This window comes from Neovison vison, chromosome 3 (assembly GCF_020171115.1).
Source record: "Neovison vison isolate M4711 chromosome 3, ASM_NN_V1, whole genome shotgun sequence".
Taxonomy (NCBI): Eukaryota; Metazoa; Chordata; class Mammalia; order Carnivora; family Mustelidae; genus Neogale; species Neogale vison.
In genome coordinates this window covers 220,101,325-220,124,995 of record NC_058093.1, presented here as the reverse complement: position 1 = coordinate 220,124,995, position 23,671 = coordinate 220,101,325, and the positions used below count along the sequence as shown (strand labels likewise).

Sequence of the window (23,671 nt, the reverse complement as noted above, 5' to 3'; positions counted from 1 at the left end):
AATTGTAGGACTTCTCAGAACATTCACAAAATGCCAAATGAATCTCTAAAAGGAAAACAGTGTGTACACTTCTTCCAAATTTATTTACCATTGGGTTTTCTCCTCCTCAGTGAATCTAATGAAAAATACTTTGGGAACTGCTTTCCTAATTAAAAAAAAGAAAAAAAGGAAAAAATTAATATGGGTATAATACATTCAAAAGGTCTGTATATTAAAGTATATTCAAAAGGGAAAACATCATGCCACAAGGTGAAAGGAAGGAAGGAAGGAAGGAAGGAAGGAAGGAAGGAAGGGAAAAGCGAAAAGAAAAGACAGACTCAAGGTAGCACTCATTTTATTAAGAATCCAACTGCGAAAACTAATCTAATTGTAAGTGAATACATAGGAAATGCATGCTTATCTTCTAGAAGTATTAAAAAGAAATCAAACTATGATATGATAACATGGAAATAATAAATGAAATCAAAATGTGCTGAACCCTTTTAAAATTAGTTTGCTTTTGGGTGCCTGGATGACTCAGTTGGTTAAGCAACTGCCTTGGGCTCAGGTCATGATCCTAGAGTCCCGGGATTGAGTCCTGCAACAGGCTCCCTGATCAGCAGGGAGTCTGCTTCTCCCTCTGACCCTCTCCCTTCTCATGCTCTCTCTCTCAAGTAAATGAATTAAATTAAATTAAAATAAATTAATTTAATTTTGAAAATCAATGTAATAAAAATGAAAGAATAAGTGTTAAGAAAGTCTTTATTCTAGAAATACACACCAGTTATTAACCTAGACAACTTCCATACATAGTTCAATGCTTAGCTCACCTCACCTCCTCCTCCTCCTTTCTCCAGCTTTTCAATGTTCCCATAGCACCCCATCTGTGGTACCGTTGTTATCATATTATATTGCAATAATTTATTTTCTCTTCTGACTTCCTGTCTAGACTGTAAACTTCTTGAGAATGGGGATCATGTTATATCTGTATCTGTACTCCCAACATCTAACACTTCATAAATTATTAGAGTGCTTATAGTTAGTAAATTAGTTGGTTCTCTCAAATTCAGTAATTACTAACTTACTGAGCAAACATTCATAAAGATAAACTGAACTATCCCAAATTTTGAGATAATGGAGTTACCATTAAGCATTACTCATTTTTCCTCCTCATTATGAAATAAATAGCCAGCATCTGACACATAATGGGTCCTCAACAAATGCATATTGAAATAATTATTCAATCAATTAACCCAAGTTTGACTACGAGCTTAGGTCTTAGTAGAAAGGACAGGACATTTCAAAATCAAAGAACAACTCTGGAGTCACTTGCGGCTTTTGCCTCTCTCTAGCTCTGCCTGATCCTACCTATAAGCTTACAAGCTGCTATACTCAAGCATGACTTCTGATTACTAAGTATTGTACCTGACATCGGGGGAGACAGAAATTTTAACACCAAGTCCCCAGTCTCAACTCAATGCAGCCAAAAGAATTCCTGTATAATGTGAAGAAATAGGTGCTAATTGAAAACTCAGAATTGTTTAAGCCACTCTACCAGCTCTGAAAACTGAAACCACTTATTTTTGTAGACAATCTCAGCCTAACAATGATTTAGCTTTCCATACTTAGTACTTTTGTCACCTGTGGAGACATATGTCCATCATTTCTGTTTCAATCTTCTTTCCAATTAATTATATTCTAGTATAAACCCATTCTTCCCACTCCAATTTTGTCTTAACTACATACAAGTTACCTTTCCCAGACAGTATAATTAAATACTTAAAAATAAAAAGTAGTCAGAATGCTGTCTTAAAAATGCCGAGACACAGCATTCCTCTTAAGCCATAGTAATTACCCATCAGCCTAAAGGCCATCTAAATTTTAAAATCTTCAGGGAATAACATGACAGGTGAATGCTCCAAGCACAAGTTAAAGACTCTTTTCACCATCCAAACTATGGCTTCTTTGGGAGCTTATTCTCCTGGTAGAGATGTACTACTATTCTTTCAAAATTTGCTTAGGATGGACTTGTAAGTTCTCTCCAACAAGAGCTCTGGAATATGATTTTTTAAAAGTGAAGGCTGCATTTAACAGAAATTCAAACAGAAGCATGAATTAAAGGGATAATTTCAGATGCAGTGAAAAGCTGTAATGTCCATTCAAAGTAATGAAGGCACACAGCATTAATCTCCTAAAAAGATTCAAATGCTATGAGTAGAGCAATTCTATTTCTTAGTAGGAACAAATTAAGATGATTTCCCTTACAGAAATTGCCATAATTACAAGTAATTATCTTGTACTCTCTAAATTTACCACCATAGCACATTCTGCAAATATCATTCCCTTCAAGGACTTTATTTGGAAATACAGGAGAGATTTGTTGCTTTGTGAATTGTGCTACAGACCTCAAACTGATTGTTTAACAGTACTACATAATATGCGTAGTAAAGAGATGACATTCTGAAGTTGGAAGTGCTTGGAATTCCAAATTTATGATATTCCTATCATCAGGTAACTAACATTACCCAAGGGAGTACAAACAAAATGAGAATGGCAAACATTCAAAGATAAAGTTGAGTCAAATGTGGACTTATGCAGAAACAATGAAGAGAATCATTCTGATATGCATAGGGCAATCATGAAAAACATATAAACAGCTGCTGTAGTATTTATAAAAATCCTTGCAGAGTCAAATAAAATCCCATCACTTGCAACCTACTCAGTTTTTCATTTTCCTTTAATAAGAACGTGTGAGAAAAATCAGTTACTCACCAAGCATTAGGAGGAGAATAAGCATGTGAAAACTTAATTTCACCATCTTGGGGCCAATTACTGTCCGGATTTCAGCTGGCATTTGAAGCTTATCCTCCAGCCAAACTAGGATTCCTCACCATGTTGTAAAAACATGCTCAGAGTTTGCCTTTCCCTCCATTATTCTCACTGCCTGAAATGGCCTCCTCATCTCCATCTGGGAAAAATCAGCCCACCAAGTCTAGGTGAAATGCCACTCTACCAGGCAGACTCTCTTGGTCTATGAACTTCTATCCCAAACTCCAAATCCTTCCCCTTCTTTTACCAACTCAGCTGTGACCTCTCTTTTTATGGACTCTCGCTGGCAATACTAAACACACGCTGCTCCACAGTTCAGGTATTTGTGCACTGACCTCACCCTCCCTTCCACAGCAAATGTATTTTATTTATATCTGCATCTCCAATAGCTTTAGTAAATGCTTAATCACTTGATCATTTAAAAGAAATTTTGGTTTTAAAATTATTCTTATCTTTCAAATGATGAGCATATATCACTGGGGCGCCTGGGTGGCTCAGTGGGTTAAGCCTCTGCCTTCAGCTTGCGTCATGATCCCAGGGTCAAGCCCCGCACTGGGCTCTCTGTGTAGCAGGGAGCCTGCTTCCTCCCCACTCTCTGCCTGTTTCTGCCTATGTGTGATCTCTGTCTGTCAAATAGATAAAAATCTTTAAAAAATAAAATAAAATAAAAGTATATATAATTGAAACAATCTCTGAAATGGCTACAGAATCCATTAAGAAATTCTAGACATTTTAAACTCTGAACAACTATCTGGATCTACTTACCCAAATTTTGTACATTTTTATATCAGTGTTTAAAACTCATCCATGATGAGATTATATAAACTTTGTGCCAGTTAATCTTTCCTGATAAGCAATATAAGTGTTGCTTAGGTAATAACATAGTCAATGACCTATAACTGAAGATCCTTCCTTCCTTTAACTGGTATCTCTTTTTTTTTTTTTTTAAGATTTTATTTATTTATTTATTTATTTATATGACAGAGAGAGGCAGAGAGGCAGGTGGGGGGCGGGGGCAGCAGGCTCCCTGCTGAGCAGAGAGCACGATGCGGGGCTCCATCCCAGGACCTTGGGATCATGACCTGAGCCAAAGGCAGAGGCTTAACCCACTGCACCACCCAGGTGCCCCTTAACTGGTATCTCTTAAAGTTAGAATTTTTCTATTTTAATTTTTCAGAAATGAAGAAATTGAGTTACTTTCTCCACATTTTTATCTTCTTTTACTCTTCTGTCAGCAGAATAGTCTACAGATTTATAATTTAAATTATATAAATGTATAATTTAAAAATTAGCTTTAGGAATTTTATATTCTTGTTCATCCTTAAGTCTGTACGATGCGATGCAAAGATCTGTTATGTATCCACTTTAAAAAATAAAACAGTTCTGTTCAAATTAACACAGACAATTTACCCACAGTTACACTTATTTACTGAAAACACTGGTTTCCATAATAACCCAGTTCTTCTAAATTGTTTGTTTCGTGACCACCATAAAAGGGATAGCATTTATATGGTTCATTAAAATTTCTCAAGAACCATAGCTGTCATTAGAAATAATTAGAACAGAGACAAGTACATCCTGATATGATTTACTTACCAGTGAGGTCTATTTCATATTTGTGTAAACCTACATAGACCATTTACTTTTCTGAGACATTATTTCATCATTATTGATAATACTCATTAATTTTTCTTCCCTTACTCTTGGTCCTTTTGTATCCACTACTCTGACCTAGAACTGGCCCTCTCTTGAAATTATGAAGTATGTGAAGTTTGTGGCCAATATCCTCTATTTTCACTCTCAACTGGTTCTTCTGTCCTCCTAAATCACAGACTCCTTGTTAGAAGGAGGAGGAGGGTCAATATTCTCCAGACCAAGAAGGCACTTTAAGACCAAAAACCAAAGCAAACCACCCCATAGGTTTAGAAAGAGTTTTATTCAGGGCAACTTACTGACAGAGGGCATCTGGCAGATGGATGATCCAGGTGGTAGACAACCATTCTCTGCCCCAGCCTCCACTGCATTCTCTGCCCTGTTCAGACCTCAAGCCATAGCTTTTATAAAGCTAGGGCACAGAGGTGAAGTCCCAGGGGAGTTATCTCAAGTGGCACATCTATTCACCAGAGGACCTCTACTAGTTATCTAAAGTGGAGTCTCTGTATGCCACTTTAAAAGAAGATCTGAACAAGCCTTCCTGCATTCCAGTCAAGGCATACATGAACTTCCAGGGGCCTGGAACGGGGAGCAATGAGGCAGGTCACTGCACTGGCAGGAAGATGGAGGGCCAAAGATGGAGTCAGTGTTTCAGAACTCCTAACCCCCTTAATGCTGCTTCTTGGCTACACATGGTCCCCACCAAAGTGACCCCATCCTCCACCACAACACAGGCCTCTCAGTGACTAAGGAAGGTCTTCGTGACTCAAGAATCTCTCCCTACCAGCTATGACAAGAGGGTATTTATACATATTTCAGGGGAGGGGACTGGAAGGATGGGTGAGCCTGGTGATGGGTAATAAGGAGAACACATTTTGCAATGAGCACTGGATGTTATATGCAAACAATGAATCATGGAACACTACATCAAAAACTAATGAAGTACTGTGTGGTGACTAATGTAACGTTTTTTTTTTTTAAAGGTCTTTATACCATTCCTGAATGTCTTGCTAAGCAACAGCAAAACTAACAAATTGCAGGATGCCTGGATGGCTTAGTTGGTTAAGCAGCTGCCTTCAGCTCAGGTCATGATCCCAGGGTCCTGGGATGGAGTCCCACATCGGGCTTCTTACTCAGCAGGGAGTCTACTTCTCCCTCTGTCTGCCTCTCCCCCTGCTTGTGCTCTCTCTCTGTCTCTCTCTCTCTGACAAATAAAGTATTTTTTAAAAAACTATTAAATAGCAAACAAATGCTACTATCATATTTCATTTTACTCTAGCTTTTCAAAAGCATGAGCACAAAGGACAATCTTAGGAAAATAAGTCACAGAAGAGGTATCTGACAGCAAAAGATTTCTTGTGTCTTTGAACTATACCATCCATGTAAGTGGTTTTTTTTTTCTTCTTCTTCTTACAAACAAGCCCAACCCTATTCCAAATTACTAGAGAAGTAGAAGCAATACACTCCAGTGGATATGGTCTCTCCTTGGAATACCCAGATTTAAGCCTGCCTCAGAATAGCTACCTGATTCTGAGGGGGCCAGTTTACCCTTCCAGTTGGTGCTCTGCTTCCTAATCTGTAATCTAAGTGCCCCTTAAGGTGCTTTCACTTCTAAAAATGTCTTAGTCTCAGTATCATAAATACTGTCTAGCAAGAGCCTAAGCTAAAGCCAAAGAAGTTGTTTAAAATAAGTAATGTTTGTGTCACTATAAAAATAATATTTGTATCAATTAATATGTAACTAATTAATATTAAAATAAATCCCACATTCTTTGGTCATTTCTTCTCAAAGGCAATCACATACACTCCCTAAGGATATGTAATTCTACCTTCATATGAGCCACTGCTATTAGTTTCTTCTGCCGTAGTCTTTTACTGTGTGTATATATTTGAACAAGTTATTTTTTAAAATGCCAAGCCAGATATACCAAAGCAAAGACAGAGACGAGAAAACTATAGTGGTATTTATCAAATCACTCAAATGTTTTCAATTCCTTTGGCCGTGCATCCTCAAATATATCTAACTCTCGGTCATCAACAGCATAATAAATACCTCACTTATCAAAAGGTCACTGATTTAACCACCTCAACTACTTAAAACACAGCCTAAAGCCAGAAAGTCTGAAAACAAAAAACAAAAAACCTCTATGCCAACAAAATAGAAAGCCACGGTTCATACTCTATAAAGTTCACACACTCATAAGAGAAACCTTCACTCACAGTACTTACTTTCATCTTAATCACAGTAAGACTCAGTTAGCTGGGTTTCCTAACCACCACAGACAGGAAACAGATACACACAACAGAACTGCAAGAGGTAGGCACATGACAGCAGCATTACTTTGGGCAACATAGAAAGAAAGAAAAATACTGTACAAAGAAGATATAAAAGTATTTTAAAAGAAACAAAGAGCACTCGGGTAATTCAGTATAGGAGCAAATAATTCTACACTCCTTAAAAGCTTCAGTAGTATTGCTATATTATAGCAAAGTAGAATAATTCATGTCTGTGATTAATATCCTAAGTAATCAAGAGAAGTTTAAATCACACTTAGTACCTTCTGTTTAAGAAGGCAGAAAATGTGTTAACATATTTTAGAAAATTTCACATCAAAAAATGATTGAAATTTAACAATGGCTGGCAGTTAATGAATTAAGTTTGAGTTAACAAGAAATTCACAAGAACACCATAGACAAATTAAATATTACTGTAGCAATTTTTCATGGGAACCGTAGTGACTTTGAAATTAATTCATAATTTATCCCCCAAACACATTTTAGTCTTAATTTCAATATTTATCAGCACCATTCCTAACCCCCAAATATTAATTGAACCATACTAAATTTCCATTTCTTTAGGTAAAAGATGATCAAACATCAGCAATTTCACACAGTTCAACCTAAAATCTTTACCAAAATTAACAGTAAAACAAAGTGGTTTGCATTTTATCTATTCTTTCTCAAGCCCACCCTCTATTGGAAAAAAACTATTTATTAAAGTAATGAAGACCCAAAACTCAATCAAAATGAATATGAGTCCACAATCACTCATTATGACATCTTCTCTCTACTCTTCAAAAACAACAATCTTATTTAGGCCTGATAATCTCAATTCCACAAACACAACTCCAAAAAGATCTCCTAAGTCTGGGCTTAAACATGACAAAAACTATATGACAATTGCTATATAGTTTTTCACAGATACCACAACTGAGCGTAATCCTGAAATGTGTGCATGTATACTTGCTGTGCTCATTTATAAATGTTAAAAATATAAAATATGCTTAACAACTGATTGTCAGAGAAGTGAAGTAGTGATCCAGATAAATATAATGGACACTCACAGTTTTTAGTTACATAAAACAAGTTGGCATTCAGTCTGTTTTCAGATTCAAAATGTTGTATTTTGATTTTCCTTAAAACAAACACACACATTGGACAAACTAAAATAAAAAATCATTTGTCAATGGAAAAGAAACCCATTATCTAATCTAGTCAGTGTTGGTATGACAATATGGGATACAACAAAGTTATCCCAGAGTGTACACAAAGTTTCCTTATGAGTTTCTTCCTTCCTTACCCCCAGCTATTATCTTTCTAGGTTCAAGTGTATGTATATTGCATGTCAGGGGAGTACATACCCAAACACAGTGAGTCCCCACAATGACCTCTAGGCTCCCAATTCTACTTTGACCCTATTCTAAATGTTAACTGCTCTCTAACAGAATTGCCTCAAAAATCTGTGCCTCTACAAGTCTCAGTCCCTGACATGATAGAAATCCAAAATATTAAAGCCCACAATTAAATAATGCTAGAAATATGGGTGCATTCACGAATGGACATTTACTTACACAATCAGAAATAAGCTAGAGAAATTTATTTCAGTCCTTTAAAAATCCAAACTGAGGAGCGCCTGGGTGGCTCAGTGGGTTAAGCCTCTGCCTTAGAGCGCCTGGGTGGCTCAGTGGGTTGGGCCACTGCCTTCGGCTCAGGTCATGATCTCAGGGTCCTGGGATCGAGTCCCGCATCGGGCTCTCTGTTCAGCGGGGAGCCCGCTTCCTTGCCTCTCTGCCTACTTGTGATCTCTCTCTCTCTCTCTCTCTCTCTGTCAAATAAATAAATAAATAAAATCTTAAAAAAAAAAAAAAAAAAAAAGCCTCTGCCTTAGGCTCAGGTCATGATCTCAGGGTCCTGGGATCGAGCCCCGCATCGGGCTCTCTGTTCAGTGGGGAGACTGTTTCACCCTCTCTCTCTGCCTGCCTCTCTGCCTACTTGTGACCTCTCTCTCTCTCTGTCAAATAGATAAACAAATAAAAATCTTTAAAAAATAAAAAATGAAAGTCCAAACTGAGAGACATCTACCAGCAAAAAGCTGATGGGCAGCTTTGACAATTGCCATCAAGCCAATTTCGTGTACATTTTCTAGAATGCTAAATTTATTACAAAGAAGATAAAAGCCAAAGGACACAATTTTCTGGTTTTTCTTAAAATATATGCTAAAAGCACAGACTACTCAAAACAATGAAGACAACATTCTAACACAATAAATAACAAAGGACTCAATCAAATGAGAATACTCCTTTTAGCTACAAAAACCAAAAAGGGGAGGGGGCACTAACAAGAAAGTTCAGGACAAAAGATTCATGTAAATCCTGAAAATGTCAGAAAATGATATAATTTTTATAGCTTTCAAAAACACTACAGGGTTTTAACATATCAATAAAAGCAAATTTTAAAGCTGAGACATACATTGTTATTAATGTTTTAATGAATTCACTGTGGAAGCAAAAGCTGACAGAGCCGGCCGACTTCAGGTTTTTTCTTGCTTCCACAGTGTTTTCCACAGCATGTCATCACTGTAACTGACTAGCAAAATGAAGGTGGCTGCTGGCGCCCTTTTTTGAGGTTGGGCCAATTAAACTCTGTAGCCTCTCACACCAGCAATGTTTACTGGCTAGCTCCTGAACACTAAAGGTGCCAAATCAGATTTTCTCATTGCTGACTTCCTTCACTTCTTATCAAGTCTATCAACCATTCCCAGCTTCTCGAATGTTCCTGGAAGTAGTTTTCTATAGATGACCATTCCTTACCAATCCTACAGAATCAAAAATATTTCAGGTTAAAGGAAGCAAAGATTTACTCCAGGGGTTTTACAACCTTGGTGTTGCTGTACTGATGTGTTATAAATAACTGTTACTTCCCCCCCTTTTTTTTTCAATCGAGGGAAGTTCATATAATACAAAATTAACGATTTTAAACTATACGATACCACTACACTCAGTACATTCACAATATTGTGCAACACTACCTCATCACTTGGATTTTATTTTTAATAGGTGCATAGTTAAGAATACCCCTTTAACAAATCACCCTCACTCATAGTCCATATGGTGTTCTAAGAGGGTGAGAAATGGGTAGAGATAAACTGGCAAGTCGAAGAATCTTGCCAACTGGTTGAAGATCATTGACCAGGGGCGCCTCCGTAGCTCAGTGCGTTAAGCCTCTGCCTTCGGCTCAGGTCATGGTCTCAGGGTCCTGGGATCAAGCGCAGCATCAGAGTCTCTGCTCAGCAGGGAGCCTGCTTCTCCCTCTCTTTCTGTCTGCCTCTCTGCCTACTTGTGATCTCTCTCTCTGTGTCAAAAAAAAATATTTAAAATCTAAAAAAAAAAAAAAAAAGAAGAAGAAGAAGATCATTGACCATCTTGTCCAATAAACGCATTACATTTTTTCAAAGATTCACTCATTCAATTCCTACTCTGTGCCTATGCCTTCGAAAACTTACACAGGTAGAGACAGACACACTGACAGTTATAGTACAGGGCTATGACTGTAGCCCATACAAGTATAGTCAAAGGAGGGTGCAGCCAACTATGCCCAGCAATGACAGAAGGATTCACTAAGGAGAAGAAGACTGAGTTATCTCTTAAGGGTAGGACCAGTGGCAAAAGGAAGGCAAGTTAAGGAGAGGACAAGGAAAAGGTACTCTAGACCAAGGAAAGAGTAAATGCAAAAGCACAGGCGCCTGGTGAGCCATGGCCAGCTTCACTGTAGGATACAGTCATACTCACAGGAAAAACCTGGTAAGCACATTTTATGTGTGAGGCACTCCTTGTACACATTTACATTGTATCCTAAGTCACAGGAAGAGCTAGGTGCCATTCACATTTCAGTAGAGCAGACATGAGAAGCACAGAGAGGGTAAGTAATGGCTATACAGTTACTAAGCCAGCTGAGCTAGAATTCAAACACAGGCAGTCTAGATGCAGAGCCCATCTCTTCATCACTATACAATCTACACCACATTTTTCTTTTTTCTTCTTCTAATAAAACCAACCACCTAAGGCAAGATCTTTTATGATGGAAACTAGAGTACCCCACAGCACACTGAAGGTGAACAAATGATTGACATGAACAATGAGTGGGCACCACTGGCAAATCCCTGTTGGCCTGTGAACAAATGAGGGCACGAGTAGCAAGCCATACTGAAAGATCAGTAAAACTTAATTTATTTCTTATTCTTTCAAATTAAAAAATACATTAAAACAGACGTTCTCATATTTTCCCCATATCCCAGTCATTTTCTTGCACAGGCCCTAACCAAGGTGTGCTTACCTACTTTGAAGACCTCTATGAGACAACGGAGAGACACAGCAGGATTTTAAGGAGGTGAATAATGTGAAAAGATTGAGGGGGGCGGGTTAACAATTACTCTAAAAGGAGTAAGAAGAAAAAAACAGAGGGGAAAAGGAGGCCAGAAAAAGGAAAATCATTAGGATGCCATTTGCAATAGAGTCAGCAAGTGATAATGAGGTGCTAACCTGTAACAGTGGGGAGTCAGATGTGAAAGATTAAATGACGTGCCCAAGGACACAAGGCATGGGAAGTGCCAGAACTAAAACCTGGGTCTCTAGGTTGCACTGATCTGGGAATAGTATAGAGAACGGATTTGCAGAAAGACCTTTATCATGAAATTTGTGAGACTTCTCTTTATAATTACTTTTGCCCACAATGTCTGATTATATTTTTATCTAATTTTATACTATTAATAGAAGCTGTGGTCCAAAATTAATAGTATCATAATAACTAGCATAGTATAGCATTCAGGCAGATAAGTACATAATTTAGTGAAGTTAAAATTTAGACTTAGCTTTCTAATCCAGAAACAAAATACTGTGCCATAGAGAAAGTATAGGGATTTGAAATACACTCTTTTTTTTTTTTTTAACATTCTTTTTTAAAAGTAATAAGCTATTTCAAGACACAAATTTACAGGATGGAATCCTTACAAGTGATCTTCCAAACAAGTTCTTTAAATGAAGCTCCATCAGAGAAGTCACTTAAGAAGCTAGATTCACGGGCGCCTGGGTGGCTCAGTGGGTTAAGCCGCTGCCTTCGGCTCAGGTCATGATCTCAGAGTCCTGGGATCAAGTCCCGCATCGGGCTCTCTGCTCAGCAGGGAGCCTGCTTCCCTCTCTCTCTCTCTCTGCCTGCCTCTCCGCCTACTTGTGATTTCTCTCTATCAAATAAATAAATAAAATCTTTTAAAAAAAAAAAAGAAGCTAGATTCACGTTATATTAATGTGACAAGTATAACAAGATAAATACATCATATGATTCTCAAATGACATAATTAATGTAGCTTATATGGCATATTCCTATTAATGATCTTTTATTATGTGTGAACAGTAAAATAACATTAGATAAGCAATGAAAAAAATCCAATCAGCAGCAGCTTTGCTCAGGTTTTGACTGCAGTCTTATTTACACAATGTTATCTGATACTAATCCTTGGATTTTAAAGAGCATACTTCAGAATTGTAAACAAACATGTTTCTATGAGATAAGCATTTTAATTACTATCATTTCTGCAAGACAAGATAAAAATAATGTGCTACATGATAGCTTCTTAATGTGTAAACAGGGGAAAGTATATTTTGCCAGGCCCATAAGGTTACATTAATAAAAGGATAGTGACCCTGAATCAGGAGTCTGGTCCATAGATTCTGGTAGTGTGCCTTAACAATGACTGCCATAGACATCTTGTGGAAAGTAGGACTGTCCCCTTCCTAATATTCTCTACAAAAGGCCAGAATTCAGTGCCAATATAATCTGGAGCTCTTTAATAATCCACCACAGTATAATATCTATGAGTCAACTGAAATTTTTGAATTTTTTTACATTTAAACTTCTGACTACTTCTTAGAATATGAAAGTCTAAAAATACAAATTTTACAAAGTAATAGTTCTTATTTACTTTTATACCAAATACTGATTGAGAGGGGGGCTCAGGTGGCTGAGTCAGTTGGGGGTCCAACTCTTGATTTTGGCTCAGGTCATGATCTCAGAGTTCTGAGATCAAGCCCCATATAGGGCTTCGTGCTGGCTGTGGAGCCTGCTTAAGATTCCCTCTTTCTCTCTTCTAAAAAAAACTTACTGAGCAACTATATTATCCTTGGCACAAAAAAAAAAAAAAAAAACATGAAAATGGTTGCTGAACTCAAGGAACCTGAAGTATAATTGAGAGATTAGATACATACATAAAGAGATTTTTTTAAAAGGTTGCTAACAACCCAAAAGACAGCCTAAAAGAACATAGATTCTAAATGCTCCAAGAATTTAAAGATAGATAAAATGATCATGTTTCTTCAAGAAGGAGAGAGAAGGGACGCCTGGGTGGCGCAGTTGGTTAAACGACTGCCTCCGGCTCAGGGCGTGATCCTGGAGTCCCGGGATCGAGTCCCACATCAGGCTCCCAGCTCCATGGGGAGTCTGCTTCTCCATCGGACCTTCTCCTCGCTCATGCTCTCTCTCACTGTCTCTCTCTCTCAAATAAATAAAAAAAATAAAAAAATAAAATCTTAAAAAAAAAAAAGGAGAGAGAAGAAGAAAATCTTGGTGCCAGTATCCAGAAATGCAGGAGCAAAACTACGGCAGACCTTATATTTTGAGATCGCCTCAGCAGTCAGGCTTTACCTTTCTTGGATAGATTCCCAAGTACAATGGTGAAAAACATGCATCTTGAGGTAAACAAGGGCTGGTCCAATCCTAGCTCTGACCCTGCCACACTGTGTGACTCTAGGTAAGTCACATCACCTCTCTAAACCTGTTTTCTTATCTGTAAAATGCAACTGTAACACCTACCACCTCCCTGGATATGAGTTAAATGAATGTATACAGAACAAGCAGAGATGCCTACTAGCACAGCACAGGTGCTTTAAAAATGGTAGCTTTAACAATGCATGATATTAAATGCCATTCTTAACATGATGCGACTGCACCCAATCTTACCTTCTAGGGCAATTACAGAGCTCTTGGTGGGAGGATTGGGAAGACTGGGTCCTAAACTCCTCACTAATTCTGAGGTGGAAAGTGATTAATCATGTTGTGGTGGTTTCTTTGCGAAAAAGTTAGGGGACCCTGACTGAATACTTCAGAATGCATGTCTTGAATTTTAGTATTTAGTTTAACTCAGCAAGTAAGCAAAGAGGACTAAGAAGCTGTACCCCAGCTGCATGCTCAGAAACAAAGAAACCTAGAACCTATGGTCATTCTCTTATAGTTAGCCCAGATTTTATAAAAGCCAGCACTGGTGGCTGACAGGACCCCGTGACAGCAAGTTACCAAGCAATCCTAGTCATAAAGCCCAGCTACAGGCAAATGCTATCTGGGGCAGCCAGCATTCTATAGATGTTCTTCCTAGCTTTGTTAAAATCCCATCAATGCAGCATCACTTTTCATCTGTAGTGTAAATGCTTTTTATGAAACAGTTTGGCAAAACACATGGCATGTGACTGTTCCACTACAAATGTGTTAGCAGACCCAGCCAGAAACGATGGCAATGATCCGGTCATGAGCGTATTCTCTCAAAAATAAGAAAATAAACCTAATCTTTGTAAAGACTTACTGGTGCCTGACCGGTTTTGAACACTGAGTATCATCCAAGGAAGCTTCCATTACCAATGTAGAAGAAGCAAGAATGTTCTCAAGCCACCACCAAATAATCATACAGTATTTGATGGCTCAGCTTATTTTTTAATCTTCCACGAACTATGAAGAATTCTATCTGGATCTTTATAACATGACAGTTTGGGAGTATGAATACAGTGAATAAACACAACCTTCTGGTATAGCAATTTAAGCATCACAGAGTGAGTAAATACTGCAGAGTGAATCCTAACACTTGAAACAGAATCTTCCAGAGTCCAGAAATCCACCTGACTGCCAAGAATAATACTTCCGTGGTTCAAGCAATACCAGTACCCAGAGGGGTTTCCACAGACATAACTACATGAGTTACTGCATATTGGGTAAAATAGAAAAAACAGACATTTATGAATGTATAGTTTGCAGACATCTTAAAAGTACCCATAAATATGCAATTTACAAACCTAGAAGAAAGGGGGGAGCACTTTAGGAATACACAGTATCTATTTAAATTGCTTAATTACACAGTTCCTTCTATGGTTTTCCTTAATGTGACTCTAATTTTTGTTGGGGATTGGAGGGGGGAATCTCTTAACTAAATTAAATCAAACCAATCTCACTGAAAGAAGCTCTATGATGACAACAAATATAAAAGAGATTCGGACTTCAGGATGAGGTAAGAAATGACTTAGTGTCAGAGATCAAAACTGTATTAATTAGATATCAAAGAAAACCTTTCAATTTAGGCTATCCTAAAGAAAGGTTGTTAGATTCTCTAGCAACAGAGCAAATGCACAATATGTGAGAATAATTTCACACATGATTCCTATTTCAACTCTGATGTAAAACACCGTATCACACATGCCACAAAGAAAGAGTCAGTTTAGCTAGTTCAAGTAAAACACCAGGCAGCTGCTAACGGAGACAGGTCAAGGCTGGGGAGGGGCATAGCACATTCAGTTCGCTGTGTTTTCCTTCAGAAGAATGTCAATAAAAACCATAGCCAAATGAGGTATTTGAAGGGGGGGTGGGGGGAGAGTCCTGCTATGCAGTGAACCACTGGGTTCACCTAGCAGCGCCAGTCAGACAAGTTAGCAAAAGGGAGCCCTAGCCAAACCTTCAGCCGCCAACAACTTGAAGAAAGCTGTCTTTCTCCCTGAGCGTCCTGGGGTAGGGACCAGTCCCACATTTAGAAACGTTATTTCTGGGACCAATAGCAATTTATTTTGATAGAACCACTGGATTTTTTTTTTCCTTGAGTTCTCAACAAAGGAGCCATATTAGGAAATAATCTCGCAAAAAGCAAAGTGCCTCCTCCCCCTCTTCCCCACGATCGATGCACATACGCCCGTGCACGCTGACACGCACAGACACACACCCGTGCACAATGGCCGGCGCGCGCACTCGCGCCGGCCCACGCGGCGGCCCGGGAGCCCCGCAGGCAGAAGGCCCCGCTCGGCCCCAGGCGCTGGGGTTGGAGGCCCCGCGGCCCGGCTGCCCGGGAACCAGCTGCTGGGCGGTTGTGCTGGGGATGCTCGCCCCCCAGCGGGGCCCTTGGGAAGCAGCTGCCAGTGGCTCGCAACCTATTAACCCCTTGGGGAAGTAGGTGCTACAACACCCACCTGCAGGGACACTGGAATGTGTCGGGGTGCAACCCCAAATGGCCCCCCAGAGACAGGGCGCCACCAAGTCCTTGGACTCTGGCAGCACTTGGCTGGGTCCTGCAAAGCTAACCGTGTCGCTGGCTTCATGGGGCTTCTAAAGCACACGGGTGTTCCTGAGCTGTCACCCCTGAGAGTCCAGGCATATGAAGAAGGAAAAACTTAAGAGGGCAGTGGACGCAGACTTGACTTGGTAACTCGTCCCTGAGGGACTGGCGCCAAGTCCCTAAAGGGACAGAGCTGCTTGTCCGGCCAGCCCAGCGAACTACAGAAGGGATGGAGGGACCCGAGGGCAACCGCCCCCAGTCACCCTTCCCTGTGTCGGGCATCAGGGCCCCGTCCCCACTCCAGGACACTTACCTTCTTCCGGGGCTGCCATTTCATCATATTTGTACAGCCGATACGTGGAACATCAAGATGCTGGCTGGGGGCTGGGGGCAGATGCAGGGCAGCAGCGACTGCAAGTCATGCTGCCTCCCTCCCACCCCCTAATTCTTTCCCATATTCACTGCGAAGGGAAAATGCCCAGGAGAGTCCAGTCTTTTCGCCTTCAGTTCAATGAAAAGTATCCCCACACCACGAACACACTTCCCACCGGGCTAGGAAGTCCCAGCAGCAACCAGCGTACTCCAGCGAGAGCGGGGCATTTTCCCGCCCCCCCCACCGCCCAGCCAGCGCCTGCAAGAGGAGCCTGCGGCAGGGGGTCTCCAAGCCGGCTGCAGAGACCCTCCCTCAGAGAAGAGACTCAGGACGAGAGCTGATGCAGAAACCGAGCCGGGCTCCTGCCATCCAAACCCCTTTTGGCGAATTCTCCTCTTCTCAAAAAAAGATTAGACAAGCAATCAAACCCTCACGCGCAGCCTGGAGCAATTCCCAAAATTCTGGGTGTATTTCTCGTTTGTAAAATTTAGCAAAGAAAATTCCAAAGATCTGTAATCAGAGCTTCTTTACGCTGTTTTTTTTTTTTTTTCTTCCTTCTTGGCTAACTTGGGGGAAGGATCTGCCCTTCCCGAAATGCCTACCTTCCCTGAACACTGTAAATAGGAAAACTTGGTTTGTGTGTTTAGATTTTTTTTTTTTTTTTAATTCCCAAGAACCTTAGTGGGGAAAGGCTGGAAGGAAATCCTGCAAGAACCCAACTCCACAGCTCAGTCTGCACTAATGACTTCCTTCCCTTCAGTGTGAGCACCGCCTGCCCAGCTCCAGCCACACAGAGCAAACGGTTTCTGGGTCTTAGTGCCACGACATCTGCTCCAAAGCAAAAAGTAAGCATACAGTTTGAGAGGCACCTAACAGCTCCTAAGGAATCAGAGCCAGGAGAGACCTACAAAATCAGGAATTGAATTTGTGAGTCACACGAAGAGAAAAAAGGAATTGAAAAGGGACTCCATGGGGCGCCTGGGTGGCTCAGTGGGTTAAGCCTCTGCCTTCAGCTCAGGTCATGATCCCAGAGTCCAGGGATGGAGCCCACATTGGGCTCCCTGCTCAGCGGGGAGCCTGCTCCCTGCCCCCTCTCTGCCTGCCTCTCTGCCTACTTGTGATCTCTTTTTCTCTGTCAAATAAATAAATAAAATTTTTTTAAAAAGGGGGGGGTACTCCAGACCAAAAGGCTACAAAATCTCAATGTGTGATCTGAAGACCAAAGATTTCAGATATCTTAAAAGATTTTTGAAAAATTAATCAAGAATAAACTCTGCTTCTCTAAATCTAGCACTAATTTTATTATTATAAACTACTGCTATGGAGATTGTTTCATTCATCATAAGATGATTCCATCTTATTTAAATGATTCCATCTTATTGGAGATACTTCTCCAAACATGAGATACTATGTAATTCCACTATTATTTGTCATCCAACATGTCTATCAACTCCTATCCCACCACGAGGCTATTTTGATAGATGGGAATATAATGGGTGGTGTAAGCTACCAGAATTCTAATGTACCTAATAATAAGTAACCGATGTACTATGAGTCCAGGCTCCAACAATGTTTAACTTATTACTCTGCAAGTTCTAGCTGCACTGACAGGATTGGCTGATGTGGGTCATTTTATGTAGATTGAACACTAACTATACCTAATTACAAATGTTATTAAAATACCTAAAACAGGTACCTGAAACATTACTTTTGAGATATTTTCCAAGCCAAAGTGTCTGAAATCCAATGGTGAAAGCACTGTCTTTTTTATGGTAATAATATTAACCATTAGAGCTGAATGAATAGGTACTACTTCATAAACCACACAGTAATAATAATACCAGTAAATAACACCAACACTCTGTGTATGTTCTGACATATCCAGATGATTCCACACAGCTTAACCTGGATATCCTACTAGCATGGAAAGTTCAGTAAATTGCAAACCAAATTCAGCAATCTACCCCAAAATCAGTTTCTCTTCTCAACTTTCCTTTATCTGTCCATAGCTCTGCTGTTTTTCCAGGATAAAAAACCTTCACATCATTCCTTATGTTAAGGAATTCCTCTATCATTCCTCTATCACCATGTTCTATCGCTTCTTAGACACCACTTTCAAATTCCTGCTGCTGACATCTGAGGCCAGGGCGTCACCAAACAAACATGTATTAAGTGCTAGCTAGGTACAAAGTAACATTTGGGACAGAAAGTTCTAAGAAGACCCTAGGCTATAAGAAATTACAAAGAAGTTAGGACAAAACAGAAAATCTACCTATAAAGAGACAAGCAGGCATTGCCTCAGTCAGTTAAGCAACAAAGGAGTTACATAGTCAATAGGTGTTCCCAAAGTGAGGAGAAATCACTGTAAACGGTGAGGGGATGAATGGTGAAAGAGTCAAAGTCAATTCTATTCCATAAAAGTAAAAAGTACTTCGGCAAGGTCTGTCGCAACCAAATGGTAGGGAACATTATAAGGCAGAGAAATCTGGACTATATCCTATAGAACGCAGGGCACTGAAGGTGTTCATAGTAGGCAAAGGGCATAACTGAAGCAGCATTTTTTTTATTTTTTACATTGCAATACATGTATGTAAATTGTGTATTGGACATTACTATTAATTTCCCAGTCATCTAGTTCCATTTTTTAAAATTTTAATTCCAATGTAGGTAACATACAGTGTTATATTAATTTCGGGTGAGCAGTAGGGGGATTCAGCACTTCCATACACGTCAGCTGGTGCTCATCATGAAAAGTGCCCTCCTTAATCCCCATGCCAATTTCACCCATCCCCCCTACCTACCTCCCCTCTGGTAACCCTCAGTCTGTTCTCTACAGTTAAGAATCTGTTTCTGAGCTTGTCTCTCTCTCTTCTTTTTTTCCTTTGTTCATTTGCTTTGTTACTTAAATTCCACACATGAGTGAAATCATATGGTATTTGTCTTACTCTGATTTATTTCACTTAGTATTATAGTCTCTAGCTCCATCCATGTTGTTGCAATGGCAAGATTTCATTCTTTTTTATGGCTAAGTAATATTCCATTATAGCTATATAGATATATACCACATCTTGATCCATTCATCTATCCACGGACACTTGGACTGCTTCCATAATTTGGCTACTGTAAATAATGCTGCTATATAAAAACAGGGGTGCATGTATCCCTTTGAATTAGTGGGGTTTTTTTTTCATTTTTTAGGTAAAGCAGCATTTTTTTTTTTAAGATTTTATTTATTTATTTGACAGAGAGAGATCACAAGCAGGCAGAGAGGCAGGCAGAGAGAGAGGAGGAAGCAGGCTCCCTGCTGAGCAGAGAGCCCGATGCGGGCCTCGATCCCAGGACCCTGAGATCATGACCTGAGCCGAAGGCAGCGGCTTAACCCACTGAGCCACCCAGGCGCCCTAAAGCAGCATTTTTAAGCACTATGATATGTAATAAAATATTAACTTTATAATATTAACATTATAAGGCTATTTTTTATATAAACCTTTAGATTTTTTTAAACTATGTAAACTATGAATATGCTTACAAGGACCGTTTGACAGATATCAAAGCTAAACTTCCGAGGGGTTAAGTAACTTGCTCAATGCCACACAGCAAGTCAATGGCAATGAAAGGGGCAGAGCCCAAGGCTTATAAATCAATGACTGGGTGATGAAAGCAGAAATCTACAATTGCTTAGGAGTGAAGAGAAAAGTTTCTATTTTCTACTCTGTCTCTGATTTACTGATATAACAAAAATTTTCAGAAGGGCAGGGCAAGTGACATGAGTAAGTGACACACAGGGATAAGACACAAGGGAACTGTGAGTATTGTAAAGCTGAAGATACATGACTAATGTAAAAGAGGTAGCTGAGACAACTTTTCTCAATTGATGTCATGCAGGAGTATCAGTCTAACACTGCCAGAAACTCTAAATTTTCATGAGAAGCTAAAAATCTCCTGTAGTTAACTGTTTGCTTGAAAATTTTAAAGCATCCTAACAGGCCAAACAAAACATGCCTGTAGGTCTAAATTCCATCTGCATGGAATAATTTGTGACTGCTGACTTAAGCCACTCAAGGCCTCACTTTCCCATATGCAAATTAAGGGACCTACATGGTTCCTAATCTGGGCAGGGGGGTGGTTTCTGAAGGCATCTGTGAATCCATATGCATACCACCAGTCTATGGACTGAAGAGTAATCTCCCATACCCAGACCATGCTGGACTTTATAAAAGACAAAGCTCCTCAAACTAGGGGAAAGCAGGGGTCTGAGAACAGTGAGCTGTAACAGGAAAGAAGACAGAGAAAATATATTTTTCCTTTCTGATTCTTTTTTTTTTAAGATTTTATTAATTTATTTGAAAGACAGTGTGGGAGTGCTCTAGTTGGGGGAGGGGAGCCTGAGGGAGAGGAAGAAGCAGGCTCCCCTGTGAGCAGAGAGCCCCACAGAGGAATCCCAGGACACTGAGATCATGACCCAAGCTGAAGGCAGATGTCCAACCGAGTCACCCAGGTACCCCTATATTTGTGTTTCTATGGAAAGACAGATTCAATCGAAAACTTTGAAGTGATCCGAGATTTTAAACTCATTTTCAGTCATTTAAGTGTATTTCCTTTGGCTCACTTATTTGTATGGCATTTCTTCCCTTGCTGTATGGTGAGTATTTCAGATTTCATCCAATAGGTATCACTCAAAAGAGGACCATTAAATACCAGTTCTATCTTAAATCACCTTACTTATTTTATGTCTTTATTTTGCTCAATCCAAATTGAATTGGTAATTTTATCTGAAATATTTATAGAATTATTATTATACCAATATACTTTCTCCATTAGTAATTATTTATATAAAATTACCAAGCTAACACAGTTCAAAATGTCATAATTTAGCTTGCTATTTCAAAAAGATCCAGTATCAAACAGCAAGAACACAGTTTCTCAGATCCACAGCTACTAAAAGGCATTTTTCACAATTGCTTTATTTTTTAACAGAGCACTTCACAAATCACTTCTCTACAAGCAGATATTGTAAAACAGTTTATTAAAATAGTATTTTCCTCAATAACTACTTGCCTATTCAAATCTGAACAAAAGCAAGAAAGAGGAAATGAATAAAGAAAACATACCTTTTTTCGTTGCTGTAAATTTTCTTAAGATTTCTTTAGGAATGATATGTCTGTCTTTGATCACAGGGTAAATGCCTGAAAAAGCTAGCCTCATACTTATTTACATTGATTGTATTTATAAGTAGAATATTCAACTCAATGTGAAACAGTATTTGGAAAATATATTAATTTTCCTAAAGACCAAATTATTTTCAAGTATCAAGTATTTAAAGAGGTGTTAGGAAATAAAGGGACAAAAGTAGAAGGATATTTGAGATAAAAAAAAATTTTTGCCTCATTAGTGGTATTTCACACAATTGGTTGCTTTCAGAATATGAAGGCCTTGCTTTGCAAAAGAAAGAAAACTAATATAACTTGTTACAGTAAGAATTCTGCCCCAACAGCCAAGCTGATGCAGGACCATCGTCCTATTCCTCAGGAGGGAATTGTTCCATAACATCCAGAAAGGATCCCCCTAACCTTAACCACCTCACTTCTTTCCACTATCAGGCAGTGTCAGGGAAAAAAGCCCCACCCTTTAAATCCAAAACACATGGACTCATGAACTCATTATATACAAGGGACTGTACTAGACAGTGTGGAAGAAGACAAAAAAGCATCACATGATTTTTGCCCTTGAGAAGACAGCAGTCTGGTGGAGGCTGAAGAAGAAGACAGGTAGACAACTAATAAAAATAACAACAATGATAGCAACTAACTAACATTTACTGATCTCACTATTTGTCTGAGTCTTCAGAGCCCAAGCTCTTAGTGCAAGCTAGGTGCTAAAAGAATGGACTAACTAATGGTATATTCTCTCATTAAGACTATGGAAGCCCTAATGAGCAATTAATTCTGACTGTGGTAAATGAGAAAGGTTTACAGGAGAGGTGGCACAGTATCCTTTCAACAAGCAGAGAAAGGGTTTGGGGAAGAGTGTTTCAGATTGAAGAAACAGAGCATGAGCCAAAACATGGAAGTATGAAATTTGGGTCACATTAGTAAGTCATCCAATAGATCTGAGACCTAATGTGGGGCAAGGTGTGATGGAGTTAAGGTTAGAGGACTGTCAGTGATATTATTTTACAATGATATTACCTTAACAATAATGCCTATCATTTATTGAGTCCATTAAAGTATTTTATATATTTTATTTCATTGATTCTTCCTAACACCCTCATGGGGAGGAACTATTAGCATGCCCATTTTACAGAAGAGGAAATTAAGCCTAAGGGTGAAGTAAATTCTCAAATTATCATGGCCAGAAAGTGGTCAAAAGGAAATTTAACTCCAATTCTAAAGCCTTGTTCTTAACTTCTGACTTCAAACATAATGATGAGCGGCACAGGGTTTTAATCAAGGTATTGACAAACACATTAGATTTTTATGTTGGAACTACTGTGAGCAACAGAAAGAATGGGAGAACAATAAAGATAGGAAGGCCAAATAAGTTTCTGTTGCAACAGCTCAATAGGAGAGAAGAGGCCTTGATTTAGAGCAGCAGAAACAGAAAAGGGGCCTTCTTAAGAGACACTTCCCAAGTCAAACAGATTCTAAGAACCTGTTACATGAAAGGGACAGAAAGAGTAGGATCTCAAAATGTTTCATCATCTTTTAAGAAAAGAGACACAGAGGTGTGCCTGGGTGGCTCAGTGGGTTAAGTCTCTGCCTTCAGCTCAGGTCATGATCTCAGGGTCCTAGGATCGAGCCCTGCATCGGGCTCTCTGCTCAGCAGGGAGTCTGCTTCCCTTCTTCTCGCTCTGCCTGCCTCTCTACCTACTTGTGATCTTTGTCTGTCAAATAAATAAATAAAATCTTAAAAAAAAAAAAAAGGAAAAGAGACACAGAATAGAGATACAGAGGAATATGGAGTGGGTAGGTAGGGGTACGGTCTGGAACTAAGGATCTGTATCTGTAGCTATAGCTATAGATTTGGGGCTCATTCCCATAATGATGATATTAAAAAGCTTTCAGTGAATTTAAAAAAAAAAAAGATCCCCTTAGGGATAGAGTTTGGAGCAAGAAGATAGAGAGAGACACGGAACTGAATCTGGAGCAATGCTATAATCCTAAATACAACAAAATTCACCACCCAGTTGAGAAGGGTGGAAGATG

General features: G+C 39.3%; 1 protein-coding gene across 2 annotated transcripts in view; it reads right to left on the bottom strand.

Annotated features, from left to right (window-relative positions):
* The window catches only part of TTC28 (tetratricopeptide repeat domain 28), a 424,481-nt gene extending 407,085 nt beyond the window's left edge, over window positions 1-17,396 (bottom strand). Inside the window, exon 1 of one of the 2 annotated variants that reach the window (XM_044244012.1) lies at window positions 16,407-17,396. In XM_044244012.1, coding sequence (XP_044099947.1) covers window positions 16,407-16,433 — 27 coding nt within the window. In that variant the 5' untranslated portion in view covers window positions 16,434-17,396. Of the gene's footprint in view, window positions 1-4,760; window positions 4,833-16,406 lie in introns of those variants that run through there. The other variant, XM_044244011.1, reaches the window with a different exon arrangement.
* Between the last annotated feature and the right edge of the window lie 6,275 nt (window positions 17,397-23,671).